This window comes from Labeo rohita, chromosome 7 (genome assembly GCF_022985175.1).
Source record: "Labeo rohita strain BAU-BD-2019 chromosome 7, IGBB_LRoh.1.0, whole genome shotgun sequence".
NCBI classification, from domain to species: Eukaryota; Metazoa; Chordata; class Actinopteri; order Cypriniformes; family Cyprinidae; genus Labeo; species Labeo rohita.
In genome coordinates, this window is record NC_066875.1 from 44,617,071 (window position 1) to 44,640,165 (window position 23,095).

General features: G+C 33.0%; 1 protein-coding gene across 1 annotated transcript in view; it reads right to left on the minus strand.

Annotated features, from left to right (window-relative positions):
• Positions 1-4,780: 4,780 nt before the first annotated feature.
• minar1 (membrane integral NOTCH2 associated receptor 1) overlaps positions 4,781-23,095 on the minus strand; it is a 30,690-nt gene continuing 12,375 nt past the window's right edge. The window contains exons 4-5 of the mRNA XM_051114414.1: positions 20,733-20,987; positions 4,781-8,353 (exon numbers count right to left, since the gene is read on the minus strand). Coding sequence (XP_050970371.1) covers positions 8,156-8,353; positions 20,733-20,987 — 453 coding nt within the window. The 3' untranslated portion in view covers positions 4,781-8,155. The remainder of the gene's footprint in view (positions 8,354-20,732; positions 20,988-23,095) is intronic.

A 23,095-nucleotide genomic window follows, 5' to 3' on the forward strand; every position in this document is an offset into this window, starting at 1 on the left:
TACTGTGAATGTAATTTTTTTTTCACTGTAAATTATAAGATGAAGTGTTCATTTTACTTGCAAAGACTGAATTTTATTTATTTATTCTTTTATTTTAAAATGTCTCATTTAATACAGTTTTTCCATTGTATATATTAAGGAAATGTACCCAGCCAACTTAAAACCAATTTTTTTTTTGGGTTGAAAGTCTCTTCACATCCCGATAGCAATTACTGTGGTGTAAATGTATTTTACGTCATCTGTGGAAGGCGCAGGACCATTAAATGTTTGTACAATCATGTTCCAGGAAATAAATATCACATTTTTGGTGTCGCTTCAACCCACGGACATGAAAAACAACCTGCGGCAACAGCGTTAACGTAGCCCAATTACGCAGGAAAACCGTGGACTTGGCAACACTGATGTGCAGGGATGGTGGGCTTTTGCTTTTAAAGCTGGCTTGCTATTGTTAGCCTCTCTGCAGTGTTGCCAAGTCTGGAATGCTAATTTTACTAGAGGAACCCTGCCAAAAAATTTGCATTTTACCCTACACGTTTTTTAACAGGAACCCCCTTAAAACGCGATTGGGCTACTTTTGAGCTAGTTTTGAGTAGCAGTTGGGCGGGTTTTGTTGTGAAGAGCTGTCAACCCTGCCTCTCTGAAATTGCCTACTCTCCATTTAAACCATCTGTACATGAGGCTTTTATTTTTTTAACCTTACAATAAGTTTAAAAGTATTTCTGATGGTACACATTTCTACAACACAGTCTCATAAAAATACGTACCTCTGGGTACTTTTCTGCAGCACCATTTTTACATACCTTACTGCACGTTTCGCGACAGTTTCAAAGAGAAATGTCCACTGAGTGGCGCTAAAACACAGGTTCAATACGTGAACACTGGCATGTTTTTATTAGATATAGGTACGTATTGCTGTATTTTTGTTACTTTGCTTCAGATACCTACACTGTAAAAAATAAAAAAACACAATTTGTTGAGTCAGCTTAAAATAATGGTAAGTAACCCAGCTGCCTTAAAATTTTAAGTTGATTCAACTCAAATATCTAAGTTGTCACTTAGTATAATTTAACATTTCAAGTTGAATAAACTTTTTTTTTAGTTGACTGAACTTAAAATTTTAAGGCAGCCAGGTTACAGATTATTTTAAGTTGACTCAACAAATTGTTTTTTACAGTGTATTGTGGCGCTTCAGAGTTCAAATATCCAGGGACTGTCACTAAAAGTTAATGCCCTATCGTGTTCGAAATATGCCCTACACCAAATCCAACCCTGGCTATGAAAATCCGCTATGAATCATTTGTGATCCAGCTTCACCGACAGAAGAAGTGAGTATAAGTTTTTGTTTTTTTAAATGAATCTTTGCGATCGCCTTTCCTAATAACGAGCTAGTTAGCAAGTTTAGCGGCTAAATGCGGCTAAAGTAAACAGGCTCATCACTCCGCAAAGAGAAGAAAGGGGCGGGGCGAGCAGAGCTCATTAACATTTAAAGCAGCCTCAACCAGAACAGGATGATTTTTGCAGAGCTGATTTTGGCAAGGTAAAAAGGGTGTTATTTTACACTACCATTGAGAAAGTATATTACAGACTCTTCTTTAAGACCCTAAAGAATCATATCAGCTTGTGGAAAATGGGCATCCGATGACCCCTTTAAGCCAAAGGGTTTCCTCATTTTTTTTTTTTTTTTTTAAGTTAAGTCAACTTATTTTTTTAGAGCGGGAAAGTGATTTATATATGACAGTGATTTCCTCTCACTTACTGTAACTGTAGAGGGCTCCAAAGTCGAAAAAATACACAAAACTACATACAGTTGCTTTTTGTTATACTGACCGTGAAATTTAGAAAGTTGGACTTGAAATCACAGAATAAATAAATAATATCATCATCACCTATCACTAATAAACAGAACTCACAGAACTTGCTGTACTTTGCACATCCAGGAAACCGTAGCAACTGTGGCAATCAATGTCCTTAAAATCCAATCTCTTAAAATATCTCACATACATCCCTCATTACAGAGTCCCTCTGAAAAGTGTTTTCTGGTCTCAGTGGGTTCTGGCAGTCTAGTTCAGATCTGCTCTTGATAATGTCCCCAGTGCCAGGCCAGTGCCAGCTCTAAACACCAATCAGTGCCAGATTTCATATAAGCTCCACTCAGCAGGCCAGAATCCAGCATGAGGTAGATCTCACACCGACAGAACCGGAGAGCAGCTGCACGGTCAAAATCATACAGTACATAAAGTCAACGTGACATCAAAAATGCCCCAGTTTACTTTCCTATTACATGCCCCTCATCTTATTGGGAATGATTCATAAGTGAACATTATATGAAGTAAAAAGTCTGACTTTTTAAATGTATTAACTTGCACTGCTTCTGAAACAACCTTGGTTTTTATTATTGTGGGCCATGTTGCTTATGCTGACAGTAATAGTGTGAATATTACTGCAATTTCAAATAACAGTTTTCTATGTGAATATATTTTAAAATGTAATTTATTCCTGTGATGCAAAGCAGAATTTTCAGTATCATTACTCCAGTCTTCAGTGTCACACGATCCTTCAGAAATCATTCTAATATGCTGATTTGCTACTCAAGAAATATGTTTTGTTTTTATTAGTGTTGGACACAGCTGTGCTACTTATTTTCAGGTTTCATTTGAAAAAGGCTTAGTAAAAAGCTGCCTACCTTTGTCAACAGTCTTCATGTCAGAAATGCATTTATGATTCCTTAAAATGCTGCAGCTCACCAGGTTTCGGAGCAAAGCCTACAAATGCAGGTTTAATCACAATAATAGTAACATGATGAGTGTTTGATGGAGCACCTAGAACATTTCGAGATATTTATAGATGTCACTGTCACCTCAACAATCCCAGGAAAACACCATCATTAGACTTTCCATATTTAGATATCTGCCATAGTCTGGTTTCAGACAGCACGTCTAGAGGATATAAGGATATAAAAATATGAAAAATGAGTCGTGATACAGGGAAACACATGCAAAGAAACAGACCGATGCACATTCAACAGTCTGAACAGTAAGAGATTTATTAGAATATGACTCCAGTTACACTTGATTCACACAATGCGCTTTGAACCTGAAATTATGTACAGGGTTCTACAGCGTGCTACTACACACAGTTCCTGTGTCGAAGGCGAGGTCACCGGACATTCAGCCAATCAAAGAAATGGTCACATTCAAATGCCCTAATACTGATCAGGTCAATTAAAAGAATAGTTCACCCAAAAGCGAGAGTCAAAGTCATTATTTATTCAAACCTCATGCCATTACAAAACCATATGCTGTTATTCTCACACAATACTATCACATCATTTCACAATTTTCCTGTTGTAACAAGTAAATACCAGCATACGGGTTTGGATTGACTTGAGGTGAGCAAATAAATGCCAGAAGCTTTATTGTTTGGTGAATTACTCTTGTAAGTTTCTGAATATAACATTGCAAAACTACAGCAGTAATAAGGTTATAAATGTATATATGTCAAAATCTATTCATTGTTGAAAAACAATGCTGTTGCAGAACTGTCAGGAACAAATGTAAAATCAAAAATACTGGTTGTGGAAAGTCACATGTAGAAAGTATCATTCTGTTAATGTCATTCTTATGTGCAAATTAAATTTCTCTTAAAGGTGTGTTAAAGTGTGTTATTTCTATGGCACTAGTGTTACCAAACAAGTTTCCTAAACACTTCTAGATGGGTGAATAGTTTACCCAAAAATGAAAATTTGCTAAAAACATGTTCATCCTCAGACCAAAAATGTAGCTTTCAACTTCAAAAGATGTTACTGATGGACTGAAGTGGTGTGGATTATTGTGATGTTTTTATCAGCTGTTTGGACTCTCATTCTGACGGCACCCATTCACTGCAGAGAATCCACTGATGAGCAAGTGATATAATGCTATATTTCTTCAAATCTATGTCCTGAAGAAAAAACTATCTACATTTTGGATGGCCTGAGGATGAGTAAATTTTCAGCAAATTTTCATTTTTTGGTGAACTATGCCTTTAATATAAGAAAAATTACACACTTTACTTTTAAAGGAGAAGTCCACTTCCAGAACAAAAATTGACAGATAATGTACTCACCCCTTGTCATCCAAGATGTTCATGTCTTTCTTTCTTCAGTCGTAAAGAAATTATGTTTTTTGAAGAAAACCTTTCAGGATTTTTTTCATATAGTGGACTTCTATGGTGCCCCTTGTTTGAACTTCCAAAATGTATTTTAAATGTGGCTTCAAATGATCCCAACCGAGGAAGAAGGGTCTTATCTAGCGAAACGATCGGTTATTTTCATAAAAGTAATACAATTTATATACTTTGTAATCTTTGTAATCTCGTCTCGTCTTGCTCTGCCTGAACCTTGTTTTGTTCCGGTTCATGACAGTTAGAGTATGTCGTAAAACTCCCATCTCATGTTCTCCCTCAACTTCAAAATCATCCTATATTGCCGTTTTACCTTTTTTATTAAGGGTGTTTGATCTTCTTTGCATGTTCATTTTGCAAAGACTGGGTCGGTACTTCTGCAGTGATGTAGGATGATTTTGAAATGATTTTTGAAGTTGAGGGAGAAAATATGATTGGAGTTTTTCGACATATCCTAACTGTCTTGAGCCAGAGTTCAGGGATAGTAAGACAAGATGAGCATTTCAGATTAAAAAGTATTTAAATATATATATATATATATATATATATATATATTTTTTTTAATGAAAATAACCCATCTTTTAACTAGAAAAGACCCTTCTTCCTTGTTTGGGATAGTTTAAAGCTGCATTTAAACTGCACTTTGGAAGTTCAAACTCAGGGCACCATACCAGTCCATTATATGGAAAAAAAAAATGCAGAAATGTTTCCCTCAAAAAACAATTTCTTTACGGCTGAAAAAAGAAAGACATGAACATCTTGGATGACAAGGGGGTGAGTACATTATCTGTAAATTTCTGTTCTGGAAGTGAACTTCTTTAAGTTTCATGGAAACTTTTTGCTGTGATATAACAGACTATAAAGACAAACCATTGATTTGGTCGGGGTACAAGTAATGCACTGTTATGTGATTAACAGTGGTCATAAAGTGCTGCAGGGATGAGTATTTTTGTAGGCCAATCCAGAAATCAGCATCACCCTGGTCCCCTTAACAAAAACCCAATAGGATTTTTCCACTGCCTTTTGGATTAATGCACAAAATAAGCTCTATGACCAACAAAAGTGTATGATTCTTCTACAATTTGTTCATTAAGATAATCTTCAACAATTAACACAGCATTTATGAAGTCTAAATACAAGCACCAGAAGTAAAAAGCTATTGAAGGCTGTAAATGAAGTACAATATGTTTGCATGTCGTCAGCATCACCACCACTAAGCTTTTTTTAATCTTAAAAAGTGTAAAGGTTAGAAAATCTGAGTGAATAATTTGCAAGAGCATGATTATAAATAAAATGTGGCTGCAAAAGCTGAGTAGTGAGTAGATGAGTTCACCCGTTTGCCATAATGATATTCAGTGTCCAAAACAACCTCTGTAGTCCCATTTAGCCACTTGTTAGCAATTGGCTTTTTAAAAAAGTAAAAGCTTCGGGTAACATATCATGACAATCTGACTTTTTCCGTGTTTAAGTGCTATAATCGGGTCCCCAGTGCATCTACCAACCCAGAAAATGTGAAAAAGGACAACCCAGTCATTTTTTTTTTTTGGAAAGCCTTTTTCTGCAAGCATATCAAAAAACAAGCTGTTCAGATTTCGTTCCCCCATGATGTGGTAAGGGTATCTTCTTATAATATTACCATCCCTTAATCTGTACGCTTCCACCCACAGCGCTGCCATTGTGGTTTTGCAAGCGACAACGGTGTACCAGTAACGGCATGTCCCAGCCTTAGAAAAGACAAGACAGCAGTGATTTATTGATTTATTTACTGTATGTTACGCTGCTGCCACACAAATCTACTATATAAACATGCAATCTATTTCCCAGCTGTTAACCTTCACAGACTTTTTGTGTTTTTAACATAAGCTTGTGTGTATTTGACAGTTTAAGCACAATAAGACATAAAAGAGAACTTAGTTTAGTACTCATATGCTGTGTGACAGCCGCTTTCTGTGCGTTTGCTTCAAATGTGTGCGCTCAGAAAACTGTACATCAGAAGTTTAATTTAATATGGTTTAGAATACACAATTTCAGCACAACAGACATGATAATCAAAACCAAACAGATCTTTTTTTTGGCAGAATATCTGAGGTACGAGCTGTTGAAGCACAGCTCTATTCTGGAAAAGGGGGCGGAGAGCAGCAGCTCATTTGCATTTAAAGAGACATGCACGAAAACAGCGTGTTTCTGCTTCCACCCAAAATAGGCATTTTCAAAATGATATTAGAAATGATCCATGGGGTGTTTTGAGCAGAAACTTCAGACACATTTTGGGGACACCTGAGACTTATATTACATATTGTGAAAAGGGACATAAAAGGTCTCCTTTAAAAAAAAAAATCATCTAATAAAACATGTAAATAACTTGATGTTAGCTTGTGTTATAGCTTAAATAGCTTATTTCAGACATTTAACCAAAAAATTAAAAAAATTTAAAAAAGCCACTAAATAAAAGACCGGAACCAGAAGTGCTAAAATGCTTGTTTAAACTCATTCCTGCAGCACTCTATTCCTTATAACATCCACAGATTTATGATAAAAGAAAAACTTGCGAAAATCAGTGGTTTTGCACAATGTTTTTTCTGTTGTTGCTCAGGCATTGTTCCAAAACCTAGTGAGCTGATTACATAGACAGCATATAAGGCATCACAGGCTGTTCCAAAGGCCAACATGCTTTGTTTCAATCCATTTCAGTTAGGATGCTGCCTTAGAAGACAGCTGCCTATGTAGGCGGTAGACAAGCAATGCAGCTCATTACTTTTAGAACAAGGCCTGAGTGCAATATTGTTTCCGACTAACAGGCGGCTTTCACTCAACAGCCCTACAGCTTGACTTCTCAGAAGAATCACTCCTACAACGAGTGTAAAGAGCATCAAACGTGAACATCATTAAGGTAAGTTCACAGTTTTCATCGTCAGGTCCAATTTTAGATCTTTAGAAGAAAAACATTCGACTTTTAGAGAAAAACTGAGCTAGTTGAAAGTGATTTGGCAATTCAAGTATACAGTATTATGATTAGTTATGATAGAACAAGGCAAAGTATATATAATCACAATCAAAGAGAAAGCAGCTATGTACTGTGGTATAATAGTTTCTGAAATGCTGTATTGGCGTTAATACAGAACCAATCCAAAGTAAATGAAGTCACACGTCACTATTCAAACAAAATGAATAAATATCATTAATAGAGTCATTTTACGGTCCTCACATTGTACAATCAAAACCCCTCAATATTAAGGAATAATTTGCCTAAAAATGAAAATTCTGTCATGTTTTGGATTCCAGTTGTGCATTTGGGCTTGTTAGTGCTTATTTATTGAAATGTTTCACAAATCACATGAACTACTTTTAATGGAAAAATCAATGGAAAGCACGTAAGTTTCGACATAAGCGTGAATAAACAATGACAGATTTTTCATTTTCGGCTGAACTGCTCCTTACTGAATGCACACATGAACTATATTTGCGCAATCTGAATATATATTCCTTATAAAAAGGCATTGCACGAGCCCAAACATTCCAGTGATTTCCAAAGATAAATCCAACTCGCCTTTAAAACATTCTGTCGGTGTATTCATCGAAAAATAACTCTCGTTAAAATTCTCGTAATCATAGTAAAGTAAAAAATATAATGCGCTTAAACATAAAGCTTTCCCTTTAGTTTCTATTGCAATACCAGAAAAAGAAACAGACATAAAACATATCGGTAGATTATATTCTGTACTATAAAACAAGGGTGCATCTCCGAGCCTTTAAGTAAGGCTATCTACTACATAACAAATCATTTAGTCAAGTTATAAATATTGACTACGGTAAATAAAAAAGACACGTCGAATTGCAATCCTTAACTCTTTGTTGTGATATATTTCACTTGACATTCCAGGAAAGTCTAAGGCCGGTGGCTGAGATCAATCCTAATTACAGACCTCTGCAAATGAAGTCCCATGTTTGTCCGAGTGAAACGAACACCATCCGACAGAAAAAAGCAATAGAAACCTCAAGACTTCATGGTGCAAATGGGCACTACGATGACCAGTATCACAGTGCAGGCGGCCGCAGCGATCAACGCGCCGATTTTACACGCCTTGGCTCTGCGAAACTCCGCCTCCTTGCGCTTGAGCAGCGAATCGTAGCCCGGCGTGTAGATGTCCTCCATCCAGTACTCCAGATTGTTGGGGTTGAGTGACTCCTGGACCTGTAGGGGAACAGAAAAAGGTGAGAGGGGTCCTGCGAAGAAAAGTGTCCGTGATTGTGCTGTGAAATGAAGGCCGTGGAAGATGAATGGAACTCTCGTCCAGTTGCCTCGCTAAACTGCAGACAGATTACTGAAGCAACACATTCCGTCGAGATGGAATTTTTCATCAAATTGCCATTTTAATTGAATACACGGTGAGCCAGTGAGGGGGAAATAAGAAAGAGGAAAGTGTGATACGGCACTCGGTTCAGGATGAGAGAGAGAGAGATGTTCAGGTATGACAGCAGGGAAGATGGAAACAGACAAAAATAGCCAGAGCAGCTGAAGGGGACAAAACAACATTTTTTTTTTTTTAAGAAAACACAAGTGGTGATTGTCTGTGCAGAAGTCACCATCATGATGCTTGGGTGTTTTGGGCGGCTGCCAGTATGCTGCTGTACGGTTGCTGAGTTGTTCTGATTAGTTTTTGGCGTTTTATATAGTTGCTATGGTGTTCTGGTAAGTTGTTGCTATCAGGGTTATACAGCATTCAGAGTTAAAGCGAGGTCGTAAACAGGATGCAGAATTGCACTTCAAAATTTGAATACAAGAAAGTACATATAACTGCAAAATAAAATATGAAGTTGCAAGGTTTAGAGAGCAGAGAGACATAGATGGATGGAATGATTAAATGACAGAATAGAAAGAACGATAAATAGAACAAATGATAGACAGACATACAAACAGACCAAATGAATGGATGTTCAAAGGTCAGAGCGACAGATAGAACAAACCGTAGAAAGAACAGTAAATAAGAACGCTAGATAGAAAAAACAGTAGAATGAACAAATGTACAATAGATAGAACGATGGACTTGGAGGATGGATGATGGATAGAACGAATGATAAAATGTACAAATGAATGATAGTATTGCTCTACAGAATGGCAGAATGATAAAACAAATGGATGACAGAATAAACAAATGATAGATCAAACAAATAAAAGATAGCATGAATGATTGATAGATAGAATGACAAAACGAGAGAGAGAGAACGATTGGTAGAATGATAGAACAACAGAATCATAGAACGACAGAATGAGATAAAATGACTGAACGATAGAACTACAGAATCACAGAATCACAGAACAAGATAAACAGAATGAATGATAGTTAGAATGACAAAATTATAGATAGAACGACAGAACGAGATAAAATGATTGAACAACATAGAACGACAGAATCATAGATAAAATGAAATAAAACAGCTGAGCGATAGATAGACTATAGAATCATGGAACGACAGAATGAGAAAGATTGAGCGATAGATAGAACTACAGAATCATATAATGACAGAGTGAGATAAACTGATTGAGTGATAGAACATCAGAATCATAGACAGAACAACAGAATGAGATAAAACGATTAAAATGATAGAACTATAGAATCAAAGAATGACAGAGTGGGTTAAAATGACTGAACGATAGATAGACTACAGAATCATAGAACGACAGAACGGGATAAAATGATTGAATGATAGGACAACAATCATAGAATAACAGAACGAGATAAAATGACTGAACGATAGATAGAATGACAGAATCATTGATAGAATGACTGAACGAGATAAAACGATTGAGTGACAGAATGACAGAATAATAGACAATGACAGAATGAGATAAAATGATTAAACGATAGATAGAACAACAGAATCACAGAATGAGATAAAACAAATGAACAATAGACAGAACAATAGAATCATAGACAGAACGACAGAGCGAGATAAAACAACTGAGTGATAGATAGAACGACAGAATCATAGAACAGAACAAGATAAAATGATCAAACGATAGAATGACAGAATTATGGAACGACAGAACGAGATAAAACAACTGAACGGTAGATAGAACTACATAATCATACATAGAAGGACAGAGCGATATAAAACGATTGATAGAATGACAGATTCATGGAACAACTGAACGAGATAAAACAATAGATAGAAGGACAATCATAGATAGATTGACAGAACGAGATAAAACAACTGAACAATAGATAGAATAACAATCATAGAATGACAGAACAAGATAAAATAATAGAACTACAGAATCAGAACGACAGAATGAGATAAAATGACTGAACAATAGATAGAACAACAGAATCATAGAATGAGATAAAATGATTGAAAGATAAATAGAATGACAATCACAGAATGACAGAACTAGATATAGCAACTGAACAATAGAACTACAGAATCATAGAACAACAGAATGAGATGACACGATTGAACAAAAGATAGAATGACAGAATCATAGAACGGGATAAAACGATTCAATGACAGATAGAGTGACAGAATCATGAAATGACAGAACAATAGAACGAACAAACAAAGAACTGATAGACAGACAAACAGACAAAAGAATGATACAATAAATAGAACAATACATAAAATGTGCAACAGAGCAAACAAACGAATGACAAAAAACAATGACAGCACGATAAATAGTGCGATAGAACAAACCAGAGGTCTTTTCGGTCCACTTGGATCCGAAAAACCCGAGGTCAGACCCGAGCGGGTTTGGGTCCAAAACGTCTACAAGTTCCTTGGACATGGGTCAGGTCTGGACTTTTCTTTTTTGTGTCCCTTCACCGGAGATGAGGTAAATAATGTTGCAGATAACACTAGCGAATCCATGATTTATTAGGCTGTCAATTCAATTTTTATCAAACTATCATGTTTTTCGAATCCACTAGTCACAATTTAAAAAAAACAAAACTCAGAAATCTATCAGGCAGGAAAATATATAAAGTAATAATAAATAAGTAAATAAATAAATAAAAATAATGGAGCATCGGCCAAATCAGTCAGCAGGACACTGGGATTTTTTTTCGGACTGACTGCGGGACTGTAAATGGGGACGTAAAATGCTGTTTATACGTTCGGGTCGAGTCAGGCTTGAAAATAGCCTAAATGCCATCGGGTCAGGTCAGACTCGGGTCTAATTTCATCGGGTCTGTCTCAGGTCTGATATTTGTTTTAAAAATGTAATTTTAAAACAAATATCGGGATTTTAGGACCCTAGAAGACCTCTAGAACAAACAAACAGAGCAATAGAATAACAGAATAAACAATATGATGACAGATAGACAGACAGGACAGAAATTACAAGGTCATAAGCGAAAGTGTGATTGACTGCAAACATCAATGTAACTGTTCATTTCAGCACAACAGATACCAGCAGCACTTTCAAGTGAATAGCTGGCTTTATCAGGAATTTCAGGTGATCGAAAAATCAATGTCTCCACAGGAGAGGGTCAGCTCATTGATCGCAAACGCTCACAGAAATGTTTACGCCTTAATTGTGTCTCTACACTGGAGCTATGAGACTCTGTAGCTTATAATTAGAACAACTTTAATGTCAAGTGAGCAGAGTCAAAGCTAACGAACCAGAAATCACTCAAAAAAATCAAATGTAAATGACAGAGTACTCTGAAAGCTTGCTAAAGGCCTGCAATTAAAGTACAGGTAAATATACAGTCATTTCAGCAATAAACAGACATATTTCCAGCAATGTTTTTATCTTTTTTTTTTTTTTTTTTTTTTTTCCAGCAACAGTATGTTTTCAGCAGTAGTTAGCAACTCTGCCTCACCTCATACTCAAATAAGTAGTTAGCTTTCAAAATTGAAATTAAATAAATAAATAAAAACCTGTAATATTCAGCATAAAAAAAGAAATAAATAAATGCCATTATAAAATGTCCATCTAATGTCAAGAGCACGTCCCTTACAAAAAAGAGGTTTATTCAAGTGTGCTTTTAGTATACTTCCTTTAAACTAAAAATAGGAAAGTATACTTGTCTTTCAGTCTACTTTTCAAGTACTTATCAATAATGTGCTTTATGTACTTCTTAGAGATATACTTTCAAAATGACATTTAAGTATACTTGACTTATACTTAGAAAAGGTCTAAATATATTTAAGCTATGAGCTTAGAGAATCTATGTTTTCACTGTTATACGATAGGGGGCACTATTACATGTCTTCTGTACAGAATTTCCAAAACACAAGCGAAGAGGAAACCGAAACAATAGATACCTCCACATGTAATCTAACACGATCATCAGACAAAAAATAAATAAATAAAAAATCATCAAAACTGTAACGTTATGGAATAAAATGTTGACCCATGAAGAGGTAATGATGACTGTCAAGGTTTGGGGTGTTGATCATCTCCATCTTTGATTATCATTCTGAATCTAGTTCAGTCTTTTTTCACCGTTTTGTTCAAAATATTGTTTATTTCTTTATTTTTTATTTATGAAACTTACCCACATTCAAATGTTTATAAAAAAGAAAGCATGAAGCTAGAATAAAATGTTTTTTGTTTACAAGCAGATGCCTTGTCCTTTCTTTTGATGTTTTGTATGTTCAGATATTCATTTAACAAAATATATACAAAAAAATACCTTAATAGGGACATAGTAGTATACTTAAAGTATGGTGTAAAGTTCACTTAAAGAAAACTTACGAGTATACTTGCAGTATGAAACTACTAAACTAGTAGTTTACTGAGACTATACTTCAAAGTGTACTAAAAAAGCTACAAGTATTTAATTAATAAACTATCAGTATACCTATAAAAGTTCACTTTTAGTGTAGTACAATCTAAAAACTTAGATGTAAACTAGTTGTGTACTCAAAGTTTACTACTGTTATACTTGAAGTGCACTTAAAAGTATACTTTTATATATACTAGAAAGTGGGCTAATTTAGTCCTGAGCAGTATTGAAATAGTACACTTACAAGTATACTACTAGTACACTCACAAGTATACTACTAGTACTCTCATATTTGTATACTTACTACATAAAGTATACTTAAAAATATACTTGAACTTTACTTAAGTATACTTAATAAAATAAACTTGAAGTATACTACTTTTTGGTAAGGGATGCTACACCACTGCATGACAGCTGTGACAATGATGCCATTTTCCATGCCTCTAATGATTGTCCTTCAGGCACTTTTGCACCCAAAGTGTGTTAAATTTAGTTATTTGTCACACATGGTTTGTTTCTGAATATCAGATGGCATTAATTCCAGCAATGACTGATGCTTTCGACACTTTCCTCTGCTTTCCTGAGCGCATATAACATTATGTACACTGAAGGTATTAACCATGTCTGCCTCCAATAAGCTTAGCGTAATCTTGTATCAATACTGGCAGCGAGCAAGAAAGATAATCCTACTTACTCTTGTGGATAAAACTATAATATCATGAAGAAGGAAAACAGCAATCAGTAGAGGTGACTAAGTTTGTTGGCTGTGTCTTATTGTCAACTACGAATGTACAATTGCAGCCTGAGCATTTCAGTCACTCTGTTTTTGATTTTGAAGGAGTAGTTTATCAAAATGAAAATTTGCTGACATTTTACTCAGCCTCAGGTCATCTGAGATGTAGATGAGTTTGTATTTTTCTTTTTTTTTCATCAGAACAGATTTAGAGAAGTTGTGAAAAGCTGCTTGTTTGTAAGAGACAAATCCATCAAGATCTTTTTAACGTCAAACCATAAAATATGAGTCGTCTATCCATAATATTGCTTTCTCCAGTGAAAAAAAGTCATCTTGTCTAAATCAGGAAAGAAATATGCACAAATCATGCACAGTTTCAAAGCAAAATCAGTCTAAAACAGTTCATAAACAAATATGTTGGTGGATTTTGAGGTAAGAGGACAACAGGAGATGGACTTTTTCACTGGAGGCGTTATTATGGATTATAGACTCCATATTTTGGCCAGAAGCGACAGATTGAAGGTAAAACTGTCTTAATGATGGATTTATTTCTTACAAACATGCAGGTTTTCACTTCACAAGATGTTAATTGATGGACTGGAGTGGTGTGGATTACTTGTGGATTATTGTGACGTTTTTATCAGCTGTTTGGACTCTCATTCTGGCGGCACCCATTTGGTATCATTGGTGAGCATATGATTTAAATTTCTCCAAACTCATCTACATCTTATATGGTTAAGCACATGTTCAGCAGATTTACATCTTGGGTGAACTGCTCCTTTAATTCACCATAGCCAGAAAAAAAAAATTGCACACAATTAGTAAAAACATTATTCAAACAATATTAATGAAGTATCATTAATATTATTGATGTAAAAAAAAATTATTATTATTAAAACTATTTATTTACATTTTATTGCAATACAATTGATAAAAAAAAATCTGTAATACTAATGTTATTGATTAATTCTGATTTTATTTCAATATTAATATTACAAACTAATAAAAAATAAAAAATTTATTACAAATAAAAAATACCTGTAATATTCAATATTATTTATTGATTTTTATTTGATTTTAATATTACTATTATTAAATGTAATAACTAAACACATATACAAATAATATTAATATTAAAGGCGTTTACTTACTTTTTACTTTTTGAAGCTTTTCACATTTGCAGCAGTGTAATAAATACATAAACAAATGCAATATTAAATTGTTAAATCTGATATTACAGGAATATTATAAGGAAATGGAAAAGGACATTTGTTTTTAGATGTAGGCCAGATATACATATATTTAGATTTAGATACCCATTTGGTATCATTGCTGAGCATGTGATGTGATTTAATGCTACATTTCTCCAAACTCAACTAAATCTTGTATGGCATGAGGTTAAGCTCATTTTCAGCAAATTTACATTTTGGGTGAACTGCTCCTTTATTTCACCATAGCCAGAAAAAAATTGCACACAATTAGCAAAAGCATTATTCAAACAAAATGACATTATAAAGATCATCATTAGAGCTATCATTAAATGTTAATGATTTGTTAAGTTATCATCGTCTGTTTTCTTAACACGATCAGTGACCTAGAGATTAATTAAACCATAACAGAGTTGGCTTGTAAAGTTCCCGGGAATAAACACTAATGTTATCTTGCAAATAAGGCATATTTTGAGATGAATCCCCAGCAGCACCAAGCTCTCCTGTGAGAAACCTGAGATTAATTGTCTTATAAATCTCCCTCTCTGTAATTGCTATGGCAACAGAACTTTTCTAAGTCATCTAATGGGCCGTTCACACAGGACGTGTTCTTGTGTTCAGTCTGCACTGTTTTTTAATTGACTTGTACTTGTGAACACACACTTGTCAGCCTTTTTTTTTAGTGTCAGGCTTCCCACACAGCTCAGAAGTCAATCAAGCAGAACACACAGAAGAGATGTGGCAATTGGTACTTGACACAAAAATGTGAAAGTCTTAAATAAATAAAGGAATAAATAAATACCTGTATTGTTACCGTTATTTATTTTATTTTTATATATATATATATATATATATATATATATATATTAAACGCATAAATAAATAATATTAAAGGTATCTATCTGTTTATTTACATTTGCATGTATGCAATACATTTATAAATAAAAAGTAGTCCTACCTGTAATAATAAGATTACTGATTAATTTATATTTTATTTCAATATTAGTATTACTAAATACATTAAATAAATAAATAAATATTATTATTATTATTATTAAAGCATTTTTTATTATTTAAGCCTTTCACATTTGCATGCATGCAATAAGTAAATAATTGAAAATATCTGTAATATTCAATGTTATTTATTCGTTTATATTTATTATATTTAATAACAATATTATTAAATATACCAAGTAAACACAGAAATAAATAATATTAATATTAAAGATATTTATCTGTTTATTTACATTTGCATGTATGCAATACATTTAGAAATAAAAAAATACCTGCAATATTAATGTCATATCTGTAATACTCAGTATTATTTATTCGTTTATATATTATTTTAATAATACTATTATTGAATATACTAAGTAAACACAGAAATAAATAACATTAATATTAAAGGTATATATATATATATATTCACATTTGACTGTATGCAATACATTTATAAATTAAAAAAAAATCTGTAATATTAATGTTATTGGTTAATTCAGATTTTATTTCAATATTAGTATTACTAAATATATTAAACACATAAATAATAATATTTTTAAAGCATTTTTTAATTATTTAAGCCTTTCACATTTGCATGTATGCAATAAATAAGTATATATTTAAAAAATACCTGTAATATTCAATGTTATTTGTTTGTTTATATTTTATTTTAATAATAATATTAATAAATATACTAAGTAAACACAGAAATAAATAATATTATTATTAGCGGTATTTATCTGTTTATTTATATTTGCATGCATGCAATACATTTTAAAATAAAAAAATACCTGTAATATTAATGTTACTGATTAATTTATATTTTATTTCAATATTAGTTTTAATAAAAATATTAAACACATAAAAAAAAATACTATAAAAAACATTTATTAATTATTTAAGCCTTTCACATTTGCATGTATGCAATAAATAAGTAAATAATTTAAAAAGTCTGTAATATTCAATGTTATTTATTCACTTATCTTTTATTTTAACAATAATATTATTTGATATACTAAGTAAACACAGAAATAAACACCATTAATATTAAAGTTATTCATCTATTTATTTACATTTGACTGTATGCAATACATTTATAAATAAAACATATCTGTAATATTAATGTTGCTGATTAATTTTGATAAAAACATTTATTTGAATTATTTAAGCCTTTCAAATTTGCATGCATGCAATAAATAAATAAATAATTAAATAATTAAAAATACCTGTAATATTCATTGTTATTTATTTAGACACATAATTATGTAAACACTTAATAAATAATATTAATATTAAAGGTATGTATTTACTTTTTAGTTTTTCACATTTGCGTGTATGTATTAAATACAAACACATAATAAAATTGTTAAATCTGATATTACACATTAGGACATTAAAATGACAAGTTAAATTAAAAAGGACTTTCGTTTTAGATTTAGATTTTTAGATAGGTCAGATTCAGATACATATATATAGAGAGATTTTATAATTAGGTAACAAAAACTTTCAACAATTCAAAAGTGTTTTTTAAAGCTTGCAACAATATCTAATGTGGCATGCATCAGTGAAAAAACTAATAGTAAATAATTATGCAAATGCAAATCATTTACCTCGTGTAACCTTGAGTTATAGTTTTCATGCAATTTCATACAGTTGCATCCTTGTTGCACAAATCCAGAAAACTCTTGGCTTTGCCAGTCTCATCTAGTTGTTCAAGGTTCGAAAGCGCTGAGCTGGGTCACTAAAGAATCACTGGTACGTGGCATTGCTCAAGCTGCGTTCTGTCTCTTTGACATTTTCCGTCTTTTTTCTGCTCCTCTCATGCTATGGTTGGGTTAGCAGGCCTTCAGAAAACCCACAGCCCTTGCAAAATGGGCAAAATGAGAGATGCTCCCCTGCTTCTAGCCAAATTTCCATGCACTGGGGTGAACATGTAACACAGATTTGACTCAAAGATGTAGGGCACATTTTAAAATTCATCTGCAGACGTTGAACAAGCCACCGAAGAGGTCAGCGATTTATTTTTCTGCTCAATCTTTTACACTTTGTTCAGCACAAGAACAGCTAGTTTTAAAACCATCATTTGCTTTTGTTTATTGAAAACCAATGTTCCACTGGAGAGAGTCAATAAAATACAGCATAGATTATGTTCTTGTGTGAAAGAAGCTTGCTGAGTGCTGTCTCCTACACTAAAGCCTTTTTATTGTGAGCCATCCTCTATCAATAGCACACGATTATGTCTGCAGATAGTGAAGACAGATAAACATCGTCTGAAACAGACAATTGTAAGCCTTCAAGTGCACAATAGACGGTTTTAAAGCCAGTGTGAATACAAATAGACTCTTTTTACTTTAATACATGCTTTTGGTTATTGTAATCTTTTATAAATGCGTAAACACACAAAATCCCTCTTACTTTTTCAACATTCAACCACTTAATCATGTTCATTTTAGTAGTAATGTCAACTTTTTACTTTTATGGAAAGTCTGATTCATTACTGTGAATCTGTTGAATCAAATTGTTTCAAAAAGCAGATCAGTGATTCTTTTACGTCTCATCCTGGTATGTATGTCTCTAATACTCTCCAAAGGTTTCAGTAAAGTCTTATTGATTGTTTTTCTTAATAAAATGTTATTAATGAGGATTCTTATTGTAATTTCTTATGCCACAATTAGATTTGTTGTAGCAATGAATCAGCTCATAACAATTTCATTAATCAACTTTAAAGTTCATTAACATCATGCACCTAAAAAAGGTTAATTAAATAAAATACATTTGTAAATGATTCTCAGTTAAATGAGTCAATAAGCTGGTGACTCGGACTGATTCAGTTAAGTTCAGTAAATTGTTTTGTTTGTGAATGAACAATTCATTGATTCTTCAGTGGCATTATTACAAAATCTCTAAAAAATATTCTAGTAAAGCCATAAGTACATCAAAATAGCTGTAAATGTTTTTGATATATGTATATGTATGTAAAAACACATATGATTGGCATTTAAATAATTTCATACCCATTATTCACCTAAAATGTTTTTTTTTATTTTATTCTTCTTTATGTTTTAGACTGATTCAGTCTAGGGTTAATGAATGGATCTTTCGGTGAACAGTTCAGTATTCAATTCAATCTTTTATCAAAGCACACACACAAAATCCCTCTTACTTTTTCCAAACTTCAACCACTCAACCATTCACTCATTTTTGTATGCAACGTCAACTTTTCACTATTATGGGAAGTCTGATTCATTACTGTGAATCTGTTGAGTCAAACTGTTACAAAAAGCAGTTTAGTGATTCTTTTACATCTTATCCTGGCATGCACTGCTGTCATACTCTCTAAAAAGTTTCAACAAAGTCATATTGTTTGTTTCTCTTAATAAAATGTTATTAATGAGGATGCTTATTGTAATTTCTTTTGTCACAATCAAATTTGTTGTAGCAATGAATCAGCTCATAGCAACATCAGCTAATTAGCATTTACATTAAACAATTCTATTTGATTTACATTAAACAAGTCCATTAACATCATTCACCTAAAAGGGTTAATTAAGTAAAATATATTCTTGCAAAAAGTTGTAAATGATTCTCATTTTTATAAACTTAAAGTTTTTGAATGAATCATTCTACCAATTAAATAAAATGTGACCCTGGAACACAAAACCTTAAAGTCTTAAGTAGCACAGGTATATTTTTGTAGAAACAGCAAAAAACACATTGTATGGGTCAAAATTATCGATTTTTCTTTTATGCTAAAATCATTAGGATATTAAGCAAAGATCATGTTCCATGAAGATATTTTGTAAATTTTCTACCATAAATATATCAAAACTTAATTTCTGATTAGTAATATGCATTTCAAAAAACTTAATTTGGCAACTTTAAAGGTGATTTTCTCAATATTTAGATTTTTTTTTTTTTTTTTTTGCACCTTCAGATTCCAGATTTTCAAATAGTTGTATCTCAGCCAAATATTGTCCTAACAAACCATACATCAAAGGAAAGCTTATTTATTCTGCTTTCAGATGATTTATAAACCTCCGTTTCAAAAACTTGACCCTTATGATGGTCCAGGGTCACAGATAATCATGATTCGCTCATGAATCTTTTTCCTGGCCTACACCTTTTCTCAATAAACATCTAGTTTAACTCACATTCCAGAAATAAACAGTATTTCAGGATGTTTAAAGACAAAAAATAGGAGCATTTTAACCTTCTTTCTCTCCTTATGAGAAAACAAGGTCAATGAAAACTTTTTTCTAATGTTACTTTATGATACATATACAACAAAAATGCCTGACAAATCTGTGCTAACTAAAACGTAAAAATTGGATTCCTTTCAAAATGTCTGAAAATTCATCCACATAAACATATTACCTCATCTGCATATTAAATGCTTCTAAATTAAATGAGTCAGTGAGTCATTGACTCAAGAACCTCTTGAATTGATTCAGTCCAAAACTGTAAACAAATCATTCAACCAGGATCAACCGATTCACTGAAATAATCAAAACGCAATCATATTCCTTTTAACATACATCTCTCACTTGTGCAGAACATGCAGTTTTGCTCAGAAATACGTCTAAATTGGGTGATGAACAGCATTTGATGTTGACACTGAAATGAAGCCAAGGAGCTGCAGTAATTGCATTGAGTCACTGTCAACAATGAGTGATTTTAATAAGGATCATTAATATTTCACAGCACACAAGGTCACCTACTGCACCGAAGACCTTAAGCCACACCGCCGGCATGCGGCAGAGAGGCACTGATTGAACAAAAATCGAAGCCGTCATTCCCATGAGCCTCGCTTTTGAAGCTAATCCCACACACAGCAAAGCCTCAAAGAACAGTGAAAATCGACAAGATTGGCAAGGCTGCAATCACAGCGAGGTCGCCTCTCACCTGCAGGTCCAAGGCGCTGAGCTTGTTCTTGTCTCCTGAGTTGCGTTTGTACTCTTCGATGGTCCAGGAGGGCTGGGAGCGCTTGCCGTCGGCGAGGCCGGTCAGCCGCAGGTCCGTGTAGAGAGGGCTGCCCTTCACGTGAGACTTGATGGCGGGAGGGAAGTGGTGTGGGCTGAACACCTGCTCCACCAGGTAGGAGTCCTTGGGCGGCTTTGAGGAGCGGTGGGCCTGGTGGGCGTCATACTGTCGATCTGTCTGTAGGGGAGAAATGGGAGGAAAGGTCACGGAGGGGGAAGCTTCGTATCTCTTCTGCTGATCTGAGGAGAACGTTGGGTGCATTTTAAGACTGATGATAACGAACACATGAGACAAAACAAAAAGGAGAGTTTTAAGCCTTTGTCACACCACGTGAGGTAATAAAATACTTTTAAACAATCCTCTGTAATGCACATGTAACATAACAGCTGGTGAATCTGTATCAAAACAGAAAACTACATCCAAAATAGCTCACCATAAAATTTCATCCACATTCACAGTGTTTACGAAGTTAAGCAACAACATTATTTTAGAACAAACACCCAATCTTTAAGGGATAGTTCACCCAAAAATGAAAATTTGGTGTTATTTGCCTTAAACCTGTATGAATTTCTTTCTTCTGCTGAACACTAAAAGAAGATATTGTAATCAAACAGTTGACTCCCATAGCAATGGAGAAAATCAACTGTTTAATTACCCATATTGTTTAAAATCTGTTATGTTTAACAGAAGACAGAAGCTCATATTTATTTGGAACAACTTGATGATGAGTAATTGATGACAATTTTTATTTTTTGTGAACTATCCTTTTTAAGTATTAAAAGATATTCATTAAACATTAACATTCCCATAATGTTTGCAAAATAATCAAATGGAATGTTCTCTTGACATTTGCAAAACTTTTCAAAACTTAATGGTACCATCAGCAAAATGTTCTCAGAATAATAAATTAAAAAAAAAAAAAACAAACTAATAAACAATATAAGTACAAAATTACTAAAACTAAAATGAAAACTTAAAATATAACAAATAAATCCATAAAGGCAAAATTAATTTTTATATTATACAAATAATACTAAAAGAAATGACGTGAAGTACTAAAACTAAAATTAAAAATATAAAAGTTACATTTAAAAAAAGAAACCCCAAAAAGTAATAAGCACATAAAATCATTACAGCTTATTAAAACGAAAACTGTAAATCTACAAAAGAAAAAGGTCATTTAAAATATTAATAAATAGTATATAAATAATACTAAAAAAATATTGTTAGACGTCGAATGCTAAAACTGGAAAATAAATTTAAACTAAACAGAAACATTTAAAAACGTACTAATCATAACAGAAGCACATAAAATTACTAAAACTAAAATTAATATTGAAACTTAAAATCTAATTCAAAATATGAATAAATACTGTAATAATAGAATACTGGTAGGATGTTTTATAATGTTTGTTAAAGAAGCCTCTTATGTGCACAATTTATTTGATTCAAAATACAGTAAAATTGTGAAATATTATTCTAATTTAAAATAGCTGTTTTCTATGTGAACATAATTTAAAATGTAATTTACTCCTGTGATGTAAACCTGAATTTTCAGCATCATTACTCCAGTCTTTAGTGTCACATGATCCTTTAGAAATCATTCTAATATGCTGATTTGCCGCTGAGAAAACTTTTTTATTAATATTCATCAATGTTGAGAACAGTTGTGCTGTTTAATATATTTTTGTCAGGATTCTTAGAGAAACATTACAGTATTTATTTGGAACGGTAATCCTATTTAACATTATTAATGCATTTACTGTAATGTAATGTACTGTAATGTTTTGACCAATTTAATGCATCCTTGCTGTAAAAAGCATTATTTTCTACAAACTTACTGAACACTAGTGTAACATGCACTGCAAATGTTTGTGCTGCAAACACAAATTAAACCTCAAATCATAAACAATAGCATAAAGCACTTCAGGACAGTTTTCACCAGGAACATGAAAAAAAGGGGGGAAAAAAAGTGACTTAAGTCTAGAGACCAAAGTAATACAGGCTTGTGACTGGCACCTATGTAGCAACTGCATAGCAACACGTTTACAACTTATTAGAACTCCTATAGCAACCGCTTATCAATGCCCTCACAGCCAACAGGGAACATTCTGACAAGGATACAAAGTAATGTTCATAGAATGTTTTCTGGTCTTTAATGCTTTCAAAACATGAAAGAACAAAAAAAAGGAGCATTTTATTTCTGCAATATATTAGTTGGACGTTCATCTAACGTTTTTAAATGTTACTTGTTTTGAAGTTCACGGAACATTCAAAATTAACAT